Source organism: Halictus rubicundus, chromosome 5, assembly GCF_050948215.1.
Source record: "Halictus rubicundus isolate RS-2024b chromosome 5, iyHalRubi1_principal, whole genome shotgun sequence".
Taxonomy (NCBI): domain Eukaryota; kingdom Metazoa; phylum Arthropoda; class Insecta; order Hymenoptera; family Halictidae; genus Halictus; species Halictus rubicundus.
In genome coordinates this window covers 10,289,593-10,307,228 of record NC_135153.1, presented here as the reverse complement: position 1 = coordinate 10,307,228, position 17,636 = coordinate 10,289,593, and the positions used below count along the sequence as shown (strand labels likewise).

The following is a 17,636-nucleotide window of genomic DNA, read 5'->3' as shown; positions in this document are numbered from 1 at the left end:
TCCACGAAGAGGAATCATCGTCATTCTCTTGAACCGATATAATCGTAGTGACAGTATCGTGTGCTAGAATATAATATAAAATGGTAGTAGCGAGAATTAGACGCGTGTTAATCGTTACTATTAGGTATAACAACGTAATTAAAAAAAAAAAAGAGTGAAAGGGAGAGAGAGAGAGAGAAAGAGAAACATCGATTGGAGAAATTGATCTATGGCGGAAGATACCGACGCGACCCACCCCCCTAGGGTGGCTTTCATCTTTTTAAACAGGTTAAGATGACTCCTTGGTCCGATGGGAACAACAATAAAAATGATTGAAACGAATCAAAAACAGAAAGGAAGAAATAAACGCCTGTATATATAGCGCTACGTATATTATCGTATAATAATAATAATAATATTAATAATAATAATAATAATAATAATAATAATCAGTGTTCTTTGGTAACACAGTGATGCGTCCGGAGACCATAAATACGGTTTCAACGTATTGTCCGATCGTGACAAGATGGTCCCGATAAATATGTACAGCTCGGGTCAAAAGCCGTGGATTATAATCCATAAGTATATTCCATAGTATACACCATAAAAAAGAATTCGACGTTCCGTTTTGTTTTCGAGAAATAGCTGTCCAAACAACACTGGAGCGATCGCTAACATTAAATTATCTTCCAGCGAGTTTGTTTGTTGAGAATTGCAGGAAAGTTTGAAAGGATAAATTTAGAGTACGGGTAACGGTTGTGTCCGATCGTTGCATTACAGCGCTGAAGTATAAAATAATATTTAATGCCTTTCTATAATATCGATTATAGTCGTAAAAGAACATATCGTCGTGAATAAAGTTAAGTAATAATGCTATTTAGCCTTTTTGCAATTGACAAGTCACAACCAATTACTAAAAAACTTAAACAGACTTTTAATCGTTCTTAATCATTCTAAAGGAGAAACCACTTGTCTATGGCTTTTGGAAATTCGATGTTTCTGAAGATTTAATGGTCCCATAAAAGTGTGCTTTATAGCATATTTTTTAATCACGTCAAAACATTATATTAGTATTTCTAAATTTTTATCTGGTAGTTCCAATTCAATTTCGGTTATAAAATATATCCTTCAAATGACATTAACGAGTTCATAAAAAAGCAAAGCACAACAATATTTATCGATTAAAATTTTGTTACTAGAGAGTCTTACAAATTCTCCCAATTTTTATAGGAATCGAATACAAAGTGATTCGCCAATCAATAACAACCTTCTAAAAATATGTTTAGTCATAAAGTAACTAGAATTAAATAAATGTACCTATAAACCAAAACATATTTTATCAATAAAATTGAATTGAACAAAAAGAATAATGTATTCCGCGTCCAATGTATCAAGTTCCTTTATCATTTAAAAAACACAAGTCTCCTTTGTTCACCGTTTAACGAAGAAAAATTACATAAATCATCCGGAATCGAACAAAATTTTCATCATAAACGCTTCGCTTCCATGTTTTCGATAAGTCCATCAGCAAGATAAAAAAAGATCAAGTCAATTTGCCCAGCAAATTACTAAGACCGGAATTCTCAACAAATCTGAAGGGTCTCGAAAGTCCTAGTTCTCAAGAACAAAACGTCACAGACCTGACGGCCTCTACGGGAAAACATCGTCTACCAATTTGTAATCCACGATCGTCGACGAAACCTGCACGATTCAAGTACTATGCTCTCTGCCGGGCCATCGTGGCTGCGCCAGTGTACGAATAATTATCAATAAACTCGTCGGTTCCCCACTGTCTCCAGTGGAAAAACAGCCATCTTTTCCTGCGACCTATTTACATACATGAGTCTACGCGCGAGGGTATGCGTACGCGCGTGTCTATGTACACGTGTGTCTGCGGGCGTTCATGAATCCTCAGACTGCTCTCATCCGTTCGCATGATCTTCGGATAACGGTAACCTTGTTTCACGACCATGCCGTATATACACGCGATTGTTGCTCTGAGCCGCAAGCTCCAGGACAAAAATCGCCAAGTTCGAGCATACAGATCGCACGAACGATCCTTGCCGTTGACACTAACACTGGTGATCGTCGGTGATCGTGGTGATCGACGTACGACCGGCAAGGATCGTTCGTGCTGCACGTGGTCGTTGCGATCGGGGACTCGGCTCGCAGGACCCTCGGAGCAATACACCTCAGCGACCGGAATCAGGTCCGCGGAGTCCTCTCGCACGCGCTCACACACGCACACCGCACACGCCATCTCTCGTCATTTAAGCTTAAGCTTATCGGTAGTTAAGTAAATATCTGTAAATCCTCTCTATGTACACCCTGTTTGAATAGTTCCCTTATATCTAGTCTTAAAACTCCGCGTTTCAGCGCTTGTCGTGTCGCAAGTGGAACCTCTGTTATCTAAGAGAAACCTCCCACAGCCCAGCCGGATAGGCTGCCGACTTCGAAATCCCGGATCTTCGTCCCCCATCATTTCACCCTCGGACCGATTATCCCAAGGACAATCGTCCGAGGAACTTTTGTTTTTTTTTTTGGTCTCTCTCGAAGGGTTGTCGACCAGGGACCGCAGCGTCCGCCCCTTCTCAAGGTCGACCCGCTCTCGGAAATGCGTTTTCTAATGCAGGATAAGAGAAACTCGTTTACCGACCGTCGGTAACCGAAGACGTCGAAAGGGGCAAGCGAGCCTCGTTCATGCTGGCGTTCAAGTCCCCGAACATCAGATATTGCCGGTGTGTGCCCGTGGCTCGTGCGGTTCAACGACGCTTTCCTTCTTTTTCTTTTTTCATGTTTTCGTCTTTGCTACCCGGCTGACACCTTACGAACTAATTTGCTGACCGCCCGCTACGTACACGTAGCTCTATGGTTGCTGGAGCAACAATTGCTCGAGTTCGTCGGCGGACCTCAGCAGGAACGCCGCGGACTCTCGATAGCCGGTGATCAATTGCCTGACCGCGGTCATTTCTGTTGCGTTTAGCTTGTGACTCAACAGCGGCTTCGTGTTCTTCATGCTCAGGTCTGTCGGTCCTGGAAAAATGATCGAGGTTACGACTTATGACCGACGGGATCAGTGGCTGCGGTTTCAAGCGGGTTTCAAGCACCCCATGCACCTCATCTGTTTACACTTTTTGATTGAGACCTTCTCTTTTGAGATTATTTTTGAAAAAGATTCTTAAGGTTCTTTTGAATATAGCAGAGTTTTGGTGGAGATTATTCTAAGGCTTCTGCTAGATAAAGTGGCTGCAGACGATTGTTAGTAAAATTTCAGTGAAAAAATTGAAGTTTGGCATGTTTTATTCCAATGTGTTTTATACACACGATCTACTGGGAAGGTCGAATGCGTTGCGTGAAAAGTAGCTCAAGCGACTCCCAACCACAAAAATGCGGACCACCGAGAAGGTATGAAGTATTTTCTAAGCAGGACTTTTTTAAGCACCGAATGTTTGAAGTTTTATATGTCAACAAAGCCAGGTGTTGTCCTGTTCAAGAAAAATCCCAACACACGGGGAGTATTTTTAAAAAAACTCTATACACAACTCTGTGGGTACCGGCGTCCAGATTGCGGCGTTGCAGAGGCTAAGCAAACGGAAGCTAAAAATTGGATGTGCAATCTCGGACGCGGAGCGTGACTCAGTTCCGATCGAAGCGAATAGAGGAATCGTCTTATCCGGTGGGAGTCGGTTCAGCTGCGCGTCCTCTAATGATTCCAGCAACCGTGCGCTCACGGATGAGCCAGCCGCGGGAACCATTCGAGGACGGCGTCTGGAAAACTGAAAAGAACAGGGGGGAAAGAGGCTAAGCTGAAGCGAAATTATAAGGACACCGATAACCAATATTACTTTGTGTACCGTTGCTCAGGAGACCTGATGTGAAGCTCTGCGTCGGGTACAGTCCCGCCGAGAGGGTCGGCGGCACCGTCGTCGGACCAGCACGCTGGAACGCCTGGCTGAAGTTCGGTCTGTACATCGCCGTGGGTGCACCGCCGCTGGCAACACCATTAACGGCCGAGGAGCTGACTATCGTTGCCTGGCTGAAAAACGCGAGCGAGATTCGTGTTAACGATAAGGTGTAGCATTGATTAGCTCCGCCCGGTTCCGCCTCCGGCTCATTCTCTCTCTCTCTCTCTCTCTCGCTTTTCGTTCCGTGACCTTTGCCCGGCTACGCGACGCTTTATCTACGACTCCTTCTGAGGCCGTTGTTACTTTGCCGATCGGTGAATGAGAGATCACTCGCCGAGAATGAACGGAATTGATTAGAACGACGAGCGTGATTTTCTCGATCCTGCGCTATCGATCGCCAATCTGCATACGGTGGCTGGCTCAAATTATTAGGGCGTCCGGCACACGGCAGAATTATACCAACCGAACAGGGACACACGACTGTTCGAATATTAGAACAATTACTCTGCCATAATGCCAGATTCAATTGTGGTAAGACTTTCGAATTCCCTCCCTCCTGTTACAGCGATTTCTCTGTATATGTCGCCTAGGTCTGGATGATAAACGTCGCCGAATTATCCCCAATACCGCGGGGTATACCGAGAGACCTCTGACGTCGAGGAGTGTAAACATAACACGGCTCGGGAGTATGTCTCCTGGACGATACACGACGCTGGCTGTGTTCGTGACATATATCGAGAATTCACTGTGTACGCCATTCTACTCGGTGTGTCGAATATGACCGTTCTTTTTGGCGGAAATCACAAGTTACCGAGATTTTGCTAACAAACCTTCGATTCGATTCTACCAAAACTGATTTCCGCGAAAAACGAAAACATGATAACCGGTTCGGATAATCGAGGTTCTGCTGAATCTAACCCGAATAGCGCCGTGTTTGGTCTCGTTTTAATCAGGAAAGTGTCACGAATATGTCGGCACTACTTTCCTAAAGAAATAAATGAAAACAAAATTTGTCATTGCACGTGGCTTCTGGGCTCCTCAAGGCGAATACTCCACAGTACCGCGGAGACGAGTTTTTCACTAATATCGTGCACATCATTGTAACATATACCGAGACATTACCGCATTACTATCTCTAGTTCGCGAAGTAGAAACGCGCGAATACCCCGGCAACGAGCGAGCCAGGAGCAATGAAACACAACCGTGGTATGTATCAATGAAAAGATCGTAGCTCACGCTCATCGCTCTCCAAAGACGCGTTCGCGATTCCGTGTAACACGTTTATGGGTTGCGGGAGGGGAGGGGGAAGGGGAGGGGGTAGAATGTTCGATATATTTTTGACCAAACGAAGTTCGTACTGACCTCATGAGACCCTTGTTATCCGACGGCGTGAGCAGCTTCGACGCTGGCGCCAGAGACAGGGGTGTAGAAGAGAGGGTGCCGCTCGGTAAGTTCGCCAAGCTGGTTAACGGTGCTAGGGACGTTAACGATGTCGGCGGTGTATCCTCCCTCTTGCCCGGAAGTGATTTCACCGGCGTACTCGAGAAATGCTCCAAACTTGACCGGACATCCGTTTGCTGTAACCAGAACGCGATCTTAGCCCCTTCTCCGTGTTAAATGACCGATGGAAACGCATCGGGGGAAGCTCTCGCGTTTTCATATTCACTCGCGAACTATTGTAGTTTCCGACCGTTTCATGCTCGAGAGCAGCTGACCGCTGGAAAAACTGTTGCGAGTTATCAAGCTTTTTTTTTTATCATTTTCGGTCAGCTCAAAGCGGTTGCACCGCTCGGTTCTCGAGCTTCTTTATTCTTGCGCGAATTAGTATAATATTCGCGTTCAATCGCTGGCAGAACGGTAGCAGCAAAGGGTTCAGCCTGCTACCAAAATTATCCTTGGAATAGTAGGAGATAAAAAAATTCAGTTTTGGGGATACAGTATATTGTTATTGTTCTTGTTGTCTCAGTGACAGTGGATTAAAAAAATCTAAAACCAGTCCCACTTTGACCAATCCGGTTAATTAGTTTGTTCAAGCTGCTACAGTGAATTCTCGATACATGTCAACAACACGGGTCTTTCCAGCGACATATATCGCCCAGGAGACATATCGGAACCGTGTTATGTTTACACTTCTCGGAGAGGCTTCGTGGCCCCTCACGTGGTATACCCCCGCGGCAGCGGGGATATTTCCGCGACGTTTATCATCCAGGTCTTGGCGACATATATCGAGAAATCACTGTATACCTTTTATGAACAGTGTACAATTATATTAACCGGTCGCCAAACGAAGAATTATTCTGTACAAGCTTAAAGATGCAACAACAATTCCTCATCGAACTGGACAGATTTGTGAAAAGATCTCTGAAGCCGAAACAGAGAGTCGATCGTTTTCCAAACGACAGAACAATCGCTAATCATAGCAAAATCTATTCAGGTCTGAGTCAGGGCACGACTTTTGGTTCTCCGGTTAAGTGGACCATAGTCGTAACATTTCGCTGGCTCTCGATTGGCTGTATCTCGGGCGCCCCCTCCACCGGTAGCACGCGCGAAACAATTATCTCACGCTCACAACAATTTTTTCGAATCCTGACCTAATTTCCACTACTGACGACGTCGCGTCGTTCCGACGCAGTTTCCAACTAGCGACAATTAACCAAAACAGAAAAAGAAAGACCGCGACTCGAACTCTCCTCGGAGAGGAAGAACGAAATACAGTCTTTTCTCGATATATGTCCACGACACGGGTCTACCCAGGGACATATATCGTCTAGAAGATACTATTCTTCGATACACTGCCGAAACGTAGAAAAGTACAACCAGAGTACGGGGTATACCCCGCGGCAGTGGGGGTAGTTCGGGGACTTTTATCGGATAGGCATTTCCGACATATACAGAGTAAACACTGTAGGAAAGCACGTGGGTGATGAGAGATAGAGAGAGAGAACGAGGTAGCAGTACCTGCTGGATCTGCACGCTATCGTACACCTGCTTGTGGACCACCCTTAGGTTCTTTTTCCTCATGTTTGACCCCGAGTGCAGTTTCGATGGCAACGTCACAGTGTCATAATCCTGGCCGATCGGCACACACCTGGCTGGGAAGCCGGTTAGCACCTGGTCGTCATCGATCGATCGAACGAACGCGGAACACACGTCGAGAGTCAGGACGCTGAAGAGGACCGTTCACGGGAACGCGGAACTGATCACTGAGGAGGATCGCCGTGGCACCAGTCGCTTCATTCAGCCGGTTTATCTTCAGTAGCCGAAGAGAAGCGGAATCACCAAAACAGCACGTGTCACGGTCCGCGCGTATCAGCGATCCCCTAACCGAGAGAGGAGACGTGTAGCCGAGCTAGCTATAGCGGCCGGGCTAGGTCGCGGCCGCGATCATCCCCGGCTAGGTGGGCCGGACTCTCTCTCACCTGTCTCGCGCGGTTCGCGTGGAAAAACCGGTGGCAAGAAACGGCTGGCTACCGGCGTCGAAGCAACGCGAGAGGCGGCTAGATGTGTCGGGCAGAGACGTTCGGCCATGAGTAAGCCGATGAAATTAATTCGTGGAAAGGAGAGCCGGCGAAAGAAAGGGGAGGAACGAAATCGAGAAAGAAAGAGACCACCCGACACAGTGGCGAGGAAGACGAGGAACGGACGGGAGAGGAGAGGGAGCTTGGCACGGAGGAATGAAATCGTCAAGAGAGAGAGAGAGAGAGAGAGAGGAGAACGGATGTAGGGAGGTGTTTTTATGAAAGGCGAGCAGTGTGCGTTGACGTCAATTATATAGGTGGCCACGGCAGATAGCCGACCGCGTCCGTGCACGAACCCCGGTCTTCTCCTTAATGGGTTAGGTTTAGGTCGCCGGAGAGGTTATCGGTCTCGGCTTCAGCGTTCCTCTCTCTCTCTCTCCATCCCGGCTCTCTCCGCATCCGTGTATCTCTCGCTCCTCCTCGCTAGGGATTTTCAACGTAGATAAGTCGAAACGAGAAACCAAGTTTCTAGCTTCTTGCAGCTCAACCGGGAAAATGGGGGCGGGGTGCGGAGCAGAGAGAGAGAGAGTGAGGGAGAGAAGGGTGGGGGGAGAGACCGGGTGGATGTGCACTATTCAAGAGGTCAGAGGGAGGATTAGGTGCGCCAACGACACGCCGTGCAGACCCTGGACCCAGTCGACTCTGATGTCTACGCCATCCGCTCGCAACACTCGGAAAACTCGAGTCTCTCCTCTCTATGCTTTTCCGCGATCAGAATGAACGAACCGGAGAGGATATCCGAGGATGTACCGGCGTGAGTTTCAACCGTGCTCTCTCTCTCTCTCTCTCTCTCTCTCTCTCTCTCTCTCTCTCTCCTATGGAATTTCTGCTCGGGTGTTCGCTTGTAACACGCAGCGGGCTAGAGAAGCTGTACCGTCACCTCCACGCTCCCCTATCGCCTGATTACCCTGATTACGTATTTCGTTGATTGGAAAATGTTGCGGCTCTCAGCTGTCAGGTGCGCCGCGCTAATTTTTATTGTTCCGACGCTGGAACGGCGGATTCTCGTTATGCTCGCGGAGGAGAATGCGTTTCAGGCAGCTGGAGGCCTGATTGGCAACCATTTTTGTACTCCGACCTTAGCTCTTCGGTTCAGATCAACGATTCTATACGACGCTCAATTATTTTGGGATCGTTAAGAACCAAGGGTGGTCACGTGACTTTTCCAGAGTCAGCAGGTCGGTAACTATTGTATGATTTCTGTTCACAGCCTTCAGCCACTGACTTAAGATCCGTCTTGGACTTGATCTTGATCGCGGCTCAAGACCGTGGAGTAAATGCAAGTGAGCGGACCATTAGCCGCTTCTTAAAGAGAATCGGGTTCAAAGCGAAAGAAAAGAAACGCAAACCAGGTCTCTCAGACAAAAATATTAAACTACGGAAAAAATTTGCTCATACATACAAAGAGTGGACGACAGGAGATTGGAGAAGAGTTATATGGTCCGACGAAACAAAAGTTAATAGATTTGAATCCGACGGAAGGTCTTGGTACTGGACTTTATCGGAAAATAGTAATCCAGAAAGTAGCATAAAACAAACTATGAAGTTCGGGGGTGGCTCAATTATGTGTTAGGGTTGTTTTACTCATGAGGGTGTTGGTTCCTTAGTTCGGATAGAAGGTATCATGTGCGAAGAGCATTATTGAAATATTTTGCAAAATAATTTACCTTCTGTTGTGAATTCTATTGAATTTGCTGAAGACGAAGTAGTATTTCAACAAGACGGGGACCCTAAGCATACTGCAAAGATAGTAAAATTATGGCTAGGAAATCGAAAGTTTTCTGTGACGAAGTGGCCAGCAGAAAGTCAGCAGATATGAACCCAATCGAAAATTTGTGGTCAATTGTGAAAAGAAGGCTAGCAAAATATGACAATCCACCTTCACGAATTGTGGAAAATGACAGAACAAGAATGGTACAACATTCAGCCGGAAATGATAAAAAAATTAATAGATAGTATGCCACGCAGGCTAGAGGCAGTACAAAAAAAGTAAAGGAAAATGGACAAAATATTAATTGAAAGCTTTATTTCAACGAGCAGAATTAAAGTGCAAAACTCTAAAAATTGTCTTCAATCTCTATTTTCGATAAATATTCCGTATATATCACTTTGTAATTATTAGTACCTAACCATTATCATTCAATTGAAAAATAGGTTGTATTTGCTCGTCACCTCGGCGGTGGTGGGGATAATTCCGCGACGTTTATCGTCCAGGCCTTGGCGACATATATAGAGAAAACACTATAAGTTCTGGCATAAAATACGGGGATTAAAGTTCTATAAGTCCGTAAAGAGTATAAACGAATACTAATCGAGTCGTTTAGTGCTATATCAAATCCGGAGAAGTGTAAACTGATTTGTTAAAATTCGACCTTTTACAAATGAGATTATAAACTGCTAATTACGTGGGACTCTTTAAACGTTTGATTTACAGCCTCGATATCCGAGGAAACACTTACAGCAAATCAATTCCAACATGACAGCGCTGTAAAAACAGCCATTCATCATTTTCCAGGAAGAATACGCACGTGTGGTGCAGCTTCTGTTTCTACGGAATCTTAGTTTATTTTGTTAGTGACATATTCCAGTGAATAGAAGAAGAGCAGCTTTCAGAGACACGATTCTACGAAAGAGTATTTGGACACGAAGTTCTAAGGACGACCGCATAATCAAGAGTACTAATTACGTCTTGTTAGGTGTATAATTTTACCCGGTGCTAAATCAATGCAAAATTATAATGAAGACAGCTTTCCCTCAACGTTCGATCAGACACTTTTCACAGTCGAATTCCTGTGCAAATTGGCACACTGTCGTTGCGAAAGAGTATCGAAAAACTGAATTTGTTCGAAACAGCAATTCTCAAATATCGGGCAATAAACAAACGATGTGCCCCGACGCCGACGAGTGCCACGAATGCTCAAACATGCGAAGCAAACGGTCACGGCCGCTGAATAAAACAGCAATTTTTTTAAAGGAAGCAAGTCAAAATTTGGCTTTCAGATTTTGCTGTCGCCAGCCGGTAACCTTCGGGAATCAAAGCATTTCCTTGGCCGTTCATAAAGAGAGACTTGGCAAATCGTAGGAGGCATCGGTTAATTGTCGCATCGTCGAACAGTGGCATTTTCGTCGGGATTCAGTCGAACGTCGTCGAGGAGGTTAATTGAAATTTCGAACAAAGTATGATGACACCAAACCGAGTCGGTTCGAGGCTTGTTGACGTCTCCTTGACGGCGAGCGTTTCAATTTTTCCGTCGTTCCGCAGCACGCGTGGAACGTGGTCAGTGTGTGCGCGGATCGCATCAGAGTGGGAGAGGTGCGCGACCCCCGGGGTTATCACTAGTCTCTCGGACATACCTATATCAATCCTAGCTTCGTTTCACGTATCGCGGCTCTGAACCGTTGCGCAGGAGAGCCCGAAGAGCCGCTCGGATTTCTACAAGCGATAATTATACGAGCGGGGCCGCCGGTTTTATGGAAAACTTTATCGCTGCCGCGCCGCGCCGCGGCGCGTCCACACGCCGTTGCGTCACGAGGTCGATCGGCGCTCGATCTCGCGATCCATGGATCCTCGGGCCGATTTCACCGGTCCCCATTGACTTGCCCCGTTTCCCCCAAAAACTCCCGGTTTTCCGGCCACTTCTACAGAACCTCCACGCCTCGTGTTTATAAACAATACGAAAGATCCGTGTGGATCGAAGGATCCTGAAAATTATGGTGCTCTTAACACTAGGTTTTCCTGGCACTAAAAGTGTGACTGTACTTTATAAAAATACAGTGATTTCTCGATATATGTCGCCAAGGCCTGGATTGTAAACGTCGCGGAATTATCCCCACTACAGCTCGGGTATGTCTTCTGGACGATACATGACGCTGGCAAGACCCCTGTTGTTGACATATATCGAGAATTCACTGTAATTGGAATCTAATCTGTCCATTTAACCATTACAGTATACAGGCTGTCCCAAAAATGTTGTACTTTCTTGAGGTGATTCCTGAGCTCATTCGAAGTAACTTTTCCCTTTGCGAAAATCTTCTCCGTGGCTTTGTGTTAACGTGTTATAAACGAAAAACGCGGACCAATCGGAGCACGATTTGCACGGTGTGGGCATTGGCCGAGCCGGAATCAGTCTTGTAGCGGCACTCTGATTGGTTCGTGTTTCGAAGATACTTGATTAAAATGCATTTTCAGTTTTGAAATTAATTTACCGCATTGGGGTCCATTCCGTGACTGTATATTTGAAATAAATTCATGAAATCAGAATGGTATTTTATAGAAACAAATTTTGTTCTACCTTTTTGATTAACCTGAACCCTCGTATGCTGTTTCCAAATAGTTGCATGAGGATGCTTGGTTAAAATGAATTTGCGGTTTACATATTGATTCAACGAATTGAGTTTGATTCGTGGATAAACATTTCGAACAAATTCATCACGTTACGACTGCATTAAAAAAACATAAAATATTTGATGGTACATATATGTATCTAGTCGAAGTAATTTGAATTAAACAATGTCTGATTTATTTAACTTCGTAGCATTTTCAGTGTGTTCATCATGTATTTATGCTTATTTGAGTATCGTGGCAAAAAGAATATGTCACGGTTAACCTTTTCATAATTTTGCATAGCTTGCATTTTTAATCAAGGTTCAACTTTACACACAATGTCATTGTAATTTCAATTTGTAGTAATACAGTTCCACGGGAAAATTCTAAATCTGACGTCAAAGTATTGGGTTATTAATATTTAAACTTTCTGAAGATCCTATAGATCTGTAAAATATTTTTCAAAACTTTTCGCAGGTGATATATGAAAAGTGAACAAAATGTTAATACCAATTTATAGTGTCTTGTTTAAATCCTCGTTCAATGACGTGTATAATAGCTGTATTAAATAAATAAATATAGCCACAAAAATAAAATAAAAATATTGACTTCAATAATTTCCCAGAAATCCAAAAGGTTAGTAGCTCAAACTTGAATTTATAAATAATATTTTCATTACTGACAATATCAATTGAAATGTTGTTATTAAAAATGTAGAAAAAGTATGGTATTTATATTATGACATATTTTACTTTCTTGTTTTCGACCCCCATTTCATCAAAGCTGTCACACTAAAAATGCATAAAATAATGCATAACATCGAATCAGTCTAGAATGTTTATTCCACACGAACATAGTGAACGAAATTCTTTTTCGCTATATGCTTTCTAAATTCGCGGAAAAATGGACTCGAATAATGAAGAAAAATGGAGAGTCTTTCTGTACGTAATTATGTTATCAATTATGAAAGTTGCCTTAGTTCAACATCTGCGAAATTTGGATTTATCACTAGTACAGGAGTTGCAGGGTTTGATTTATGATCATAGTCAACTGGATGGCGCAATGTGTCTGAATCCGAATGTATGAACCATGTGTTATTTAAAAAAAAAAAACCGTTCGCAAGTCAGTTTTTCCTAATCAGTCATTCGGATGTAATTAATTGTAATAAACATTCTCACTTTACACGCGTCATTTATACGGACCGGTTGTAACACGAAGCAAAATTCAATGTAGATAAAAAACAAAAATACTTAAAGAAGACTTAAGCTTTCAATAAAATATCATAAAAGGAGGACAAAAATTCATATAACATTATCAAAAAATATTGACTACCCGACACACAAGTGAAATCTTTTTCTTGGATATCTCGAAGAGTTTTCGGAGCAGATAACTTCGAAAAATCGAAAATATTTTTAAACAAATTATGCGTTCAGAGGTGAACACTTTCTTACAAGGAAATCAGATCGAGTGATCCACGTGGGTGAAGTACGATTAATAGTCTTGCATAAGTAATGTTACTCACCGTTGCGGCCGGAAGAGTTGGCATAGGCTGTGACACTGGTTCCATACCAATTCTCATGCGTTTCGCGTTGTCGCTCTCATTTTCGCAAGCCGTTGCCAAAATTTGTTCAGCCTGCACGGAGGTCAAGTGTGCCGGAGTGGGCCTCGCCTAAAAAGAAATGCTTGCGTCACGTGATCGTCGGCATACCGAAATCTCGAACTTGACTCAGACCTCAGGAATTCCCGAGCTTTCGCGAATGACCTTTCACGGTTCACGGAAAATGGGGAGGAACTTTTGCCGAAACGACACTATCTCCGAGAATTCTTAGTTTATACAAAGACAGACTCCTATCAATTTACACGAATTAAATAAACATTTGACTCCCTTGAGTCTAAACAGAATACAGTGCATTCTCGACATATGTCAACAACTCGTTCGTGGCCCCCCACGGGGTACACATGGCGGTAGTGGGGATAACTCCGCGACATTTATCATCCAGGCCTTGGCGACATATACAGAGAAACCACTGTATATGACACTTCATTCTTTCCCAGATGTTCTCTTCGATTTCCAAATTTTTACATTAATTATATACTGCATTGTGCAAGCACGAAGGGAGCCATTTTTGAAATATTACAAATTTTTCTTGTCCACTGAGACAAGGCTTCGCTGAGCTCGAATTTAAGTGTAACAAATTTGAAAAATTCAAGTGATCGCTACCGTATCACTCTATATCGAGACATTTCATATACTAAAGACAGCAGTGCACATTTAAGCGGCAGCGGTCGGGATCGAATGCGGACACTTAAGTGATGCAAGTGGCTCCGGCGAATCGAACCGGCAGAAAGTACAGGTGTGCGAGCGTGATACCGATATCCGGCACGTTCGAGGTCCGATTTCCTCGGAATTGGAGGGGTTGGCGGGCGGACACTTAAGCGTGCGCTACTGTGCACAGAGTCTGCGTATGCAGACAAGTAGAGCGAGAACGAGGATTCGAGCTTACCGCATCCCAGGGCGCGCCCTCCCTGCCCCGTTTGTTCCTCCGACAGCTCTTCAGGTACGTTCTGATCCTCTTCCTGGCCCTCTCCGCGAACTCGGGGAACTGTCTGGTGCAGCTGTCGATGATCGCCTGTATCTTCTCCTTGGGCTGTTTCGAGATGGGCACGATGCGGTCCAGGTTCTCGTCGACAAACAGCCTGACGAACATCTGTAAGAGGACGCGGGCCGACCGCCGCGGAATGAATTAAACGAGCCCCCGTACACTTCGCCGCCGGGACGGAATTAAGAATTCCGCGGCGATGGTGGGAGAACGCACGGGGCGTTCTATTAAACTAATTGTAATTAATAAGGGAGAGCTGGCTCTCGCGGTAGCCGGGCTCACGGCCATCTGCGGGCTGGCTACCCGGTTGGATTTCAGGTTACGCGCTGGAAAATGAACGGAGACGAGGAGGGATATCGGAGACGGAGCAGACGAGAACGAGGATGAGGATGAGGATGAGGAGGACCGCGGCGCGGAGCGGAGCGGCGTGCCGGTCCGCCACGCCGGTTTCATAAAATTTTACGATAATTGAGGCTTTTTCGGGAAAACTCCGATGCCAGCCGGCTAAAGTTTCATTGGATCCGGCGCTTTTTCCTCTTTAGGCGGTTCCCTTCCTGTTGCGAACGCGCGAACAAGTTCGTACTCCTTTTTACGCGGCTCCCGCCCGGTAATGGCGGCCGCAATAAACTCGCCGTTTCCGGTTTAATGCGGCTCGCGTGGAAGGAAACGGTAAGACCGTGTGCGCCCGCGGCCGGATTCGATTTCAGGTGTTGCACGCTCCCCCGGAGACGTTTAACATCGGATAATTAAATGGAAGTAATTGCTGGTAAACGGTATTTAAGGCCGGACGGACATGCTGGGCGGCGCCGACGCGTTTCAGGCGATCTTCTATTTTTATAGATTCACTGTTTCGATAACGGGATCTTCGCGAAAATCTGATGGAAAATTGCCGGAGCGGTCCCGATTCTTTTGCTTTTCCGCCGAGATATAGCCGTGTGACAATGCCGAAGCGCGACTACTCCTCTCTAATTGTCCAGTCTTCGCTCGAACGTTACAACGCTTGTAGGAGCGGCACGATGACACTGAAACGTCTATGAAATTGCTGGAAGAACAATTCCAGCTTGCTGGGAAATTTTAAGATCGAGGAAATATTTTTAAACGAATACGAGGATATTTTGAAGAATTTAAATGTCGAGAGACAATTTTCAAGAGTTAATTGTCTCCGGTGGTATTACTTTTGGTTTGGGCACGCTGCTTCGTTATTTTTTACGACGGTCAGATAACGTCGGTTCCATTTTTTTCTTCGATCGTTTCAAGCGTTGAGTCATACTACTTAACTATTCTTCGTAAAACATTTTTCCACCGGAAGATATGATTTCAAATCTAATCGCAGATGAAAAGAAATTTTACTGAAAGAAGTTTGTTTGCTTAATGCACTGTTATAAAAATCAATTTTTAAGTCAGTGTGTGTGTGTGTGTGTGTGTGTCATCCGCATATGACTGACAATGGCAAAGAATACTTTTAGGTATTACGCTCTGATGGCAATTGAAATAAGGTCTACTTTAATCATTGGATTTTGTCGCCTTTCCTACAGTTTTACGCGTTAAAAACACAGTTCCATAGTACGGTAAACAAATTTAAACAGTTGGCTGTGCTGCAGACCTTGAAATCTATTTTACAACGGTACGTGAAACCAACTCATAAATCAATCGCTTTACTCCAAACTAAGTAGATACCTACACTAGGTAGATTCCCAGACCTCCCTTTATTTAAAATAAACTCAAGTTACCAAATCTGAATTTATCTAGGCTAAAAATTCAGTCAAATGTTTAGAAAAAATGAAAATTTTCCGTTCCAGATCTCTTTTCTACTCCTGTATTCATCACGGAGATACGCACTTTTTAAACGGCCCCGGTAGAACCACCATAACATCCAACGGAATAATTATCTATTCATGCGAAAAATTCTGCATGTCCTCCAAAGGCTAACGGATAAATAATTAATATACTGCGGATATTTCAGCATGTGTAGTATTACATGACATGCAGGAGTCGAGATTCCAATCAAACTTTCCAGCGCACGCGTATTTTTCGGAATGCAATGAAAAAACACCCACCACTGGAAATGAACTCGTTCCCGTCTTACATTTTTAGAAATTCTGAAGCAGTCAATCTGCATTAAAATCTGTAGTGTAATTATCAGGTGTAGAAATTCTTTTCTACAAAAAAAGAAGATTGAAAGATTGTCCTACTATTTTATCATACCTACTATTCATCCATGAATTTTTCCCGATTTTTTAGCTTCGAAACCGAATTTTAAAGAATAAAAAAAAATGGTGAAATGCCGATTATTACAGTTCCAGCATCTCGTTATAGTTGTAAATTTGTTCAGATTTTTCAAAGTGGGGGCACATAGTTAAAAGAAATCAAAAACCGCTATTTTTTACCCCATCCGGCTACGCTCTTTATGACGAAAACGAGTAGGCCAATTGCATAATAGTAAAAGCATTATTTTCAATTTCTATGGTGCCATAAAAATCCGTTAATAATTAGTCTCTTTAAATGGTAATGAATTAATTTATTAGGAAATATAAGGAAGAACAGAGAGGTCAAGAGAGGGGATGCTGGTTGGGTTGGGGTTAATGTGGCATTAAAAATTTGGAAAAAATGTCAAAGTTTTTTGGCAGTCGAGGTGGGGGAGGGGGGGGGGGGGAGACTGTTAAAATATTGGGCGTCCTCCGCCCTTGCGGTTCTCCTTCGTCCCGAGAAGAAATCGGCCGCGGCCACGATACTCGAACGGGGACTCACGTTGAAAGCCTTCAGGCGCTCCGGGTCATGATGTCTGGGGTCCAGCCTCTCGTCGGCGTCTTCGTCGTCGTCGTCCTCGTCCTCTTTATTGCCGCTGCTGCTGGTCTCGTCGTGAGCGCTCCCCGTCCCTTCGCCCCCCGGTGGACTGGACTCTCGATCGCGATCCGATCGCGAGGGCGTCGCGGACGATCCTGGCGGCGGCGTCTTCTTTAGTCCCATTGCGTAGGACGCCCACAACGATGCCATGTCCTCGCCGGCCACGGCGCCCAAATTGGGAACAGTTCCGGCGGGCATGTCCACCATCTCCGAAGAGCCGTTCCGCGAGTCTGTAACCATTAAACACGATCCCCGTTAATACAGAAGAGAAAACGAACCCGGGCACAGGTGTGACACTTATCCAGATGTTATCAATTTTCTCGTACACCTTTCAGCGCATAATTTAAATCGAAACAATCCAAATGTTCCAAAACAAGTTGAAGAAATTTGTTACTCGCGCAATTATCGTACAGTACAGTAGCGACAGTTAGGGTACAGATATTCTATAGAGGTTACGAGAGATCTC

General features: G+C 44.6%; 1 protein-coding gene across 3 annotated transcripts in view; it reads right to left on the bottom strand.

Moving 5' to 3' along the window:
* Positions 1-352: 352 nt before the first annotated feature.
* Positions 353-17,636, bottom strand: part of LOC143354271 (nucleolar protein 4-like) — a 131,710-nt gene continuing 114,426 nt past the window's right edge. For 2 of the 3 annotated variants that reach the window (XM_076788227.1, XM_076788229.1), the window contains 6 exons: positions 17,075-17,400; positions 14,231-14,434; positions 13,249-13,395; positions 5,247-5,461; positions 3,825-4,015; positions 353-3,012 (listed from right to left, as the gene is read on the bottom strand). In XM_076788227.1, coding sequence (XP_076644342.1) covers positions 2,846-3,012; positions 3,825-4,015; positions 5,247-5,461; positions 13,249-13,395; positions 14,231-14,434; positions 17,075-17,400 — 1,250 coding nt within the window. In that variant the 3' untranslated portion in view covers positions 353-2,845. The remainder of the gene's footprint in view (positions 3,013-3,824; positions 4,016-5,246; positions 5,462-13,248; positions 13,396-14,230; positions 14,435-17,074; positions 17,401-17,636) is intronic. The other variant, XM_076788228.1, reaches the window with a different exon arrangement.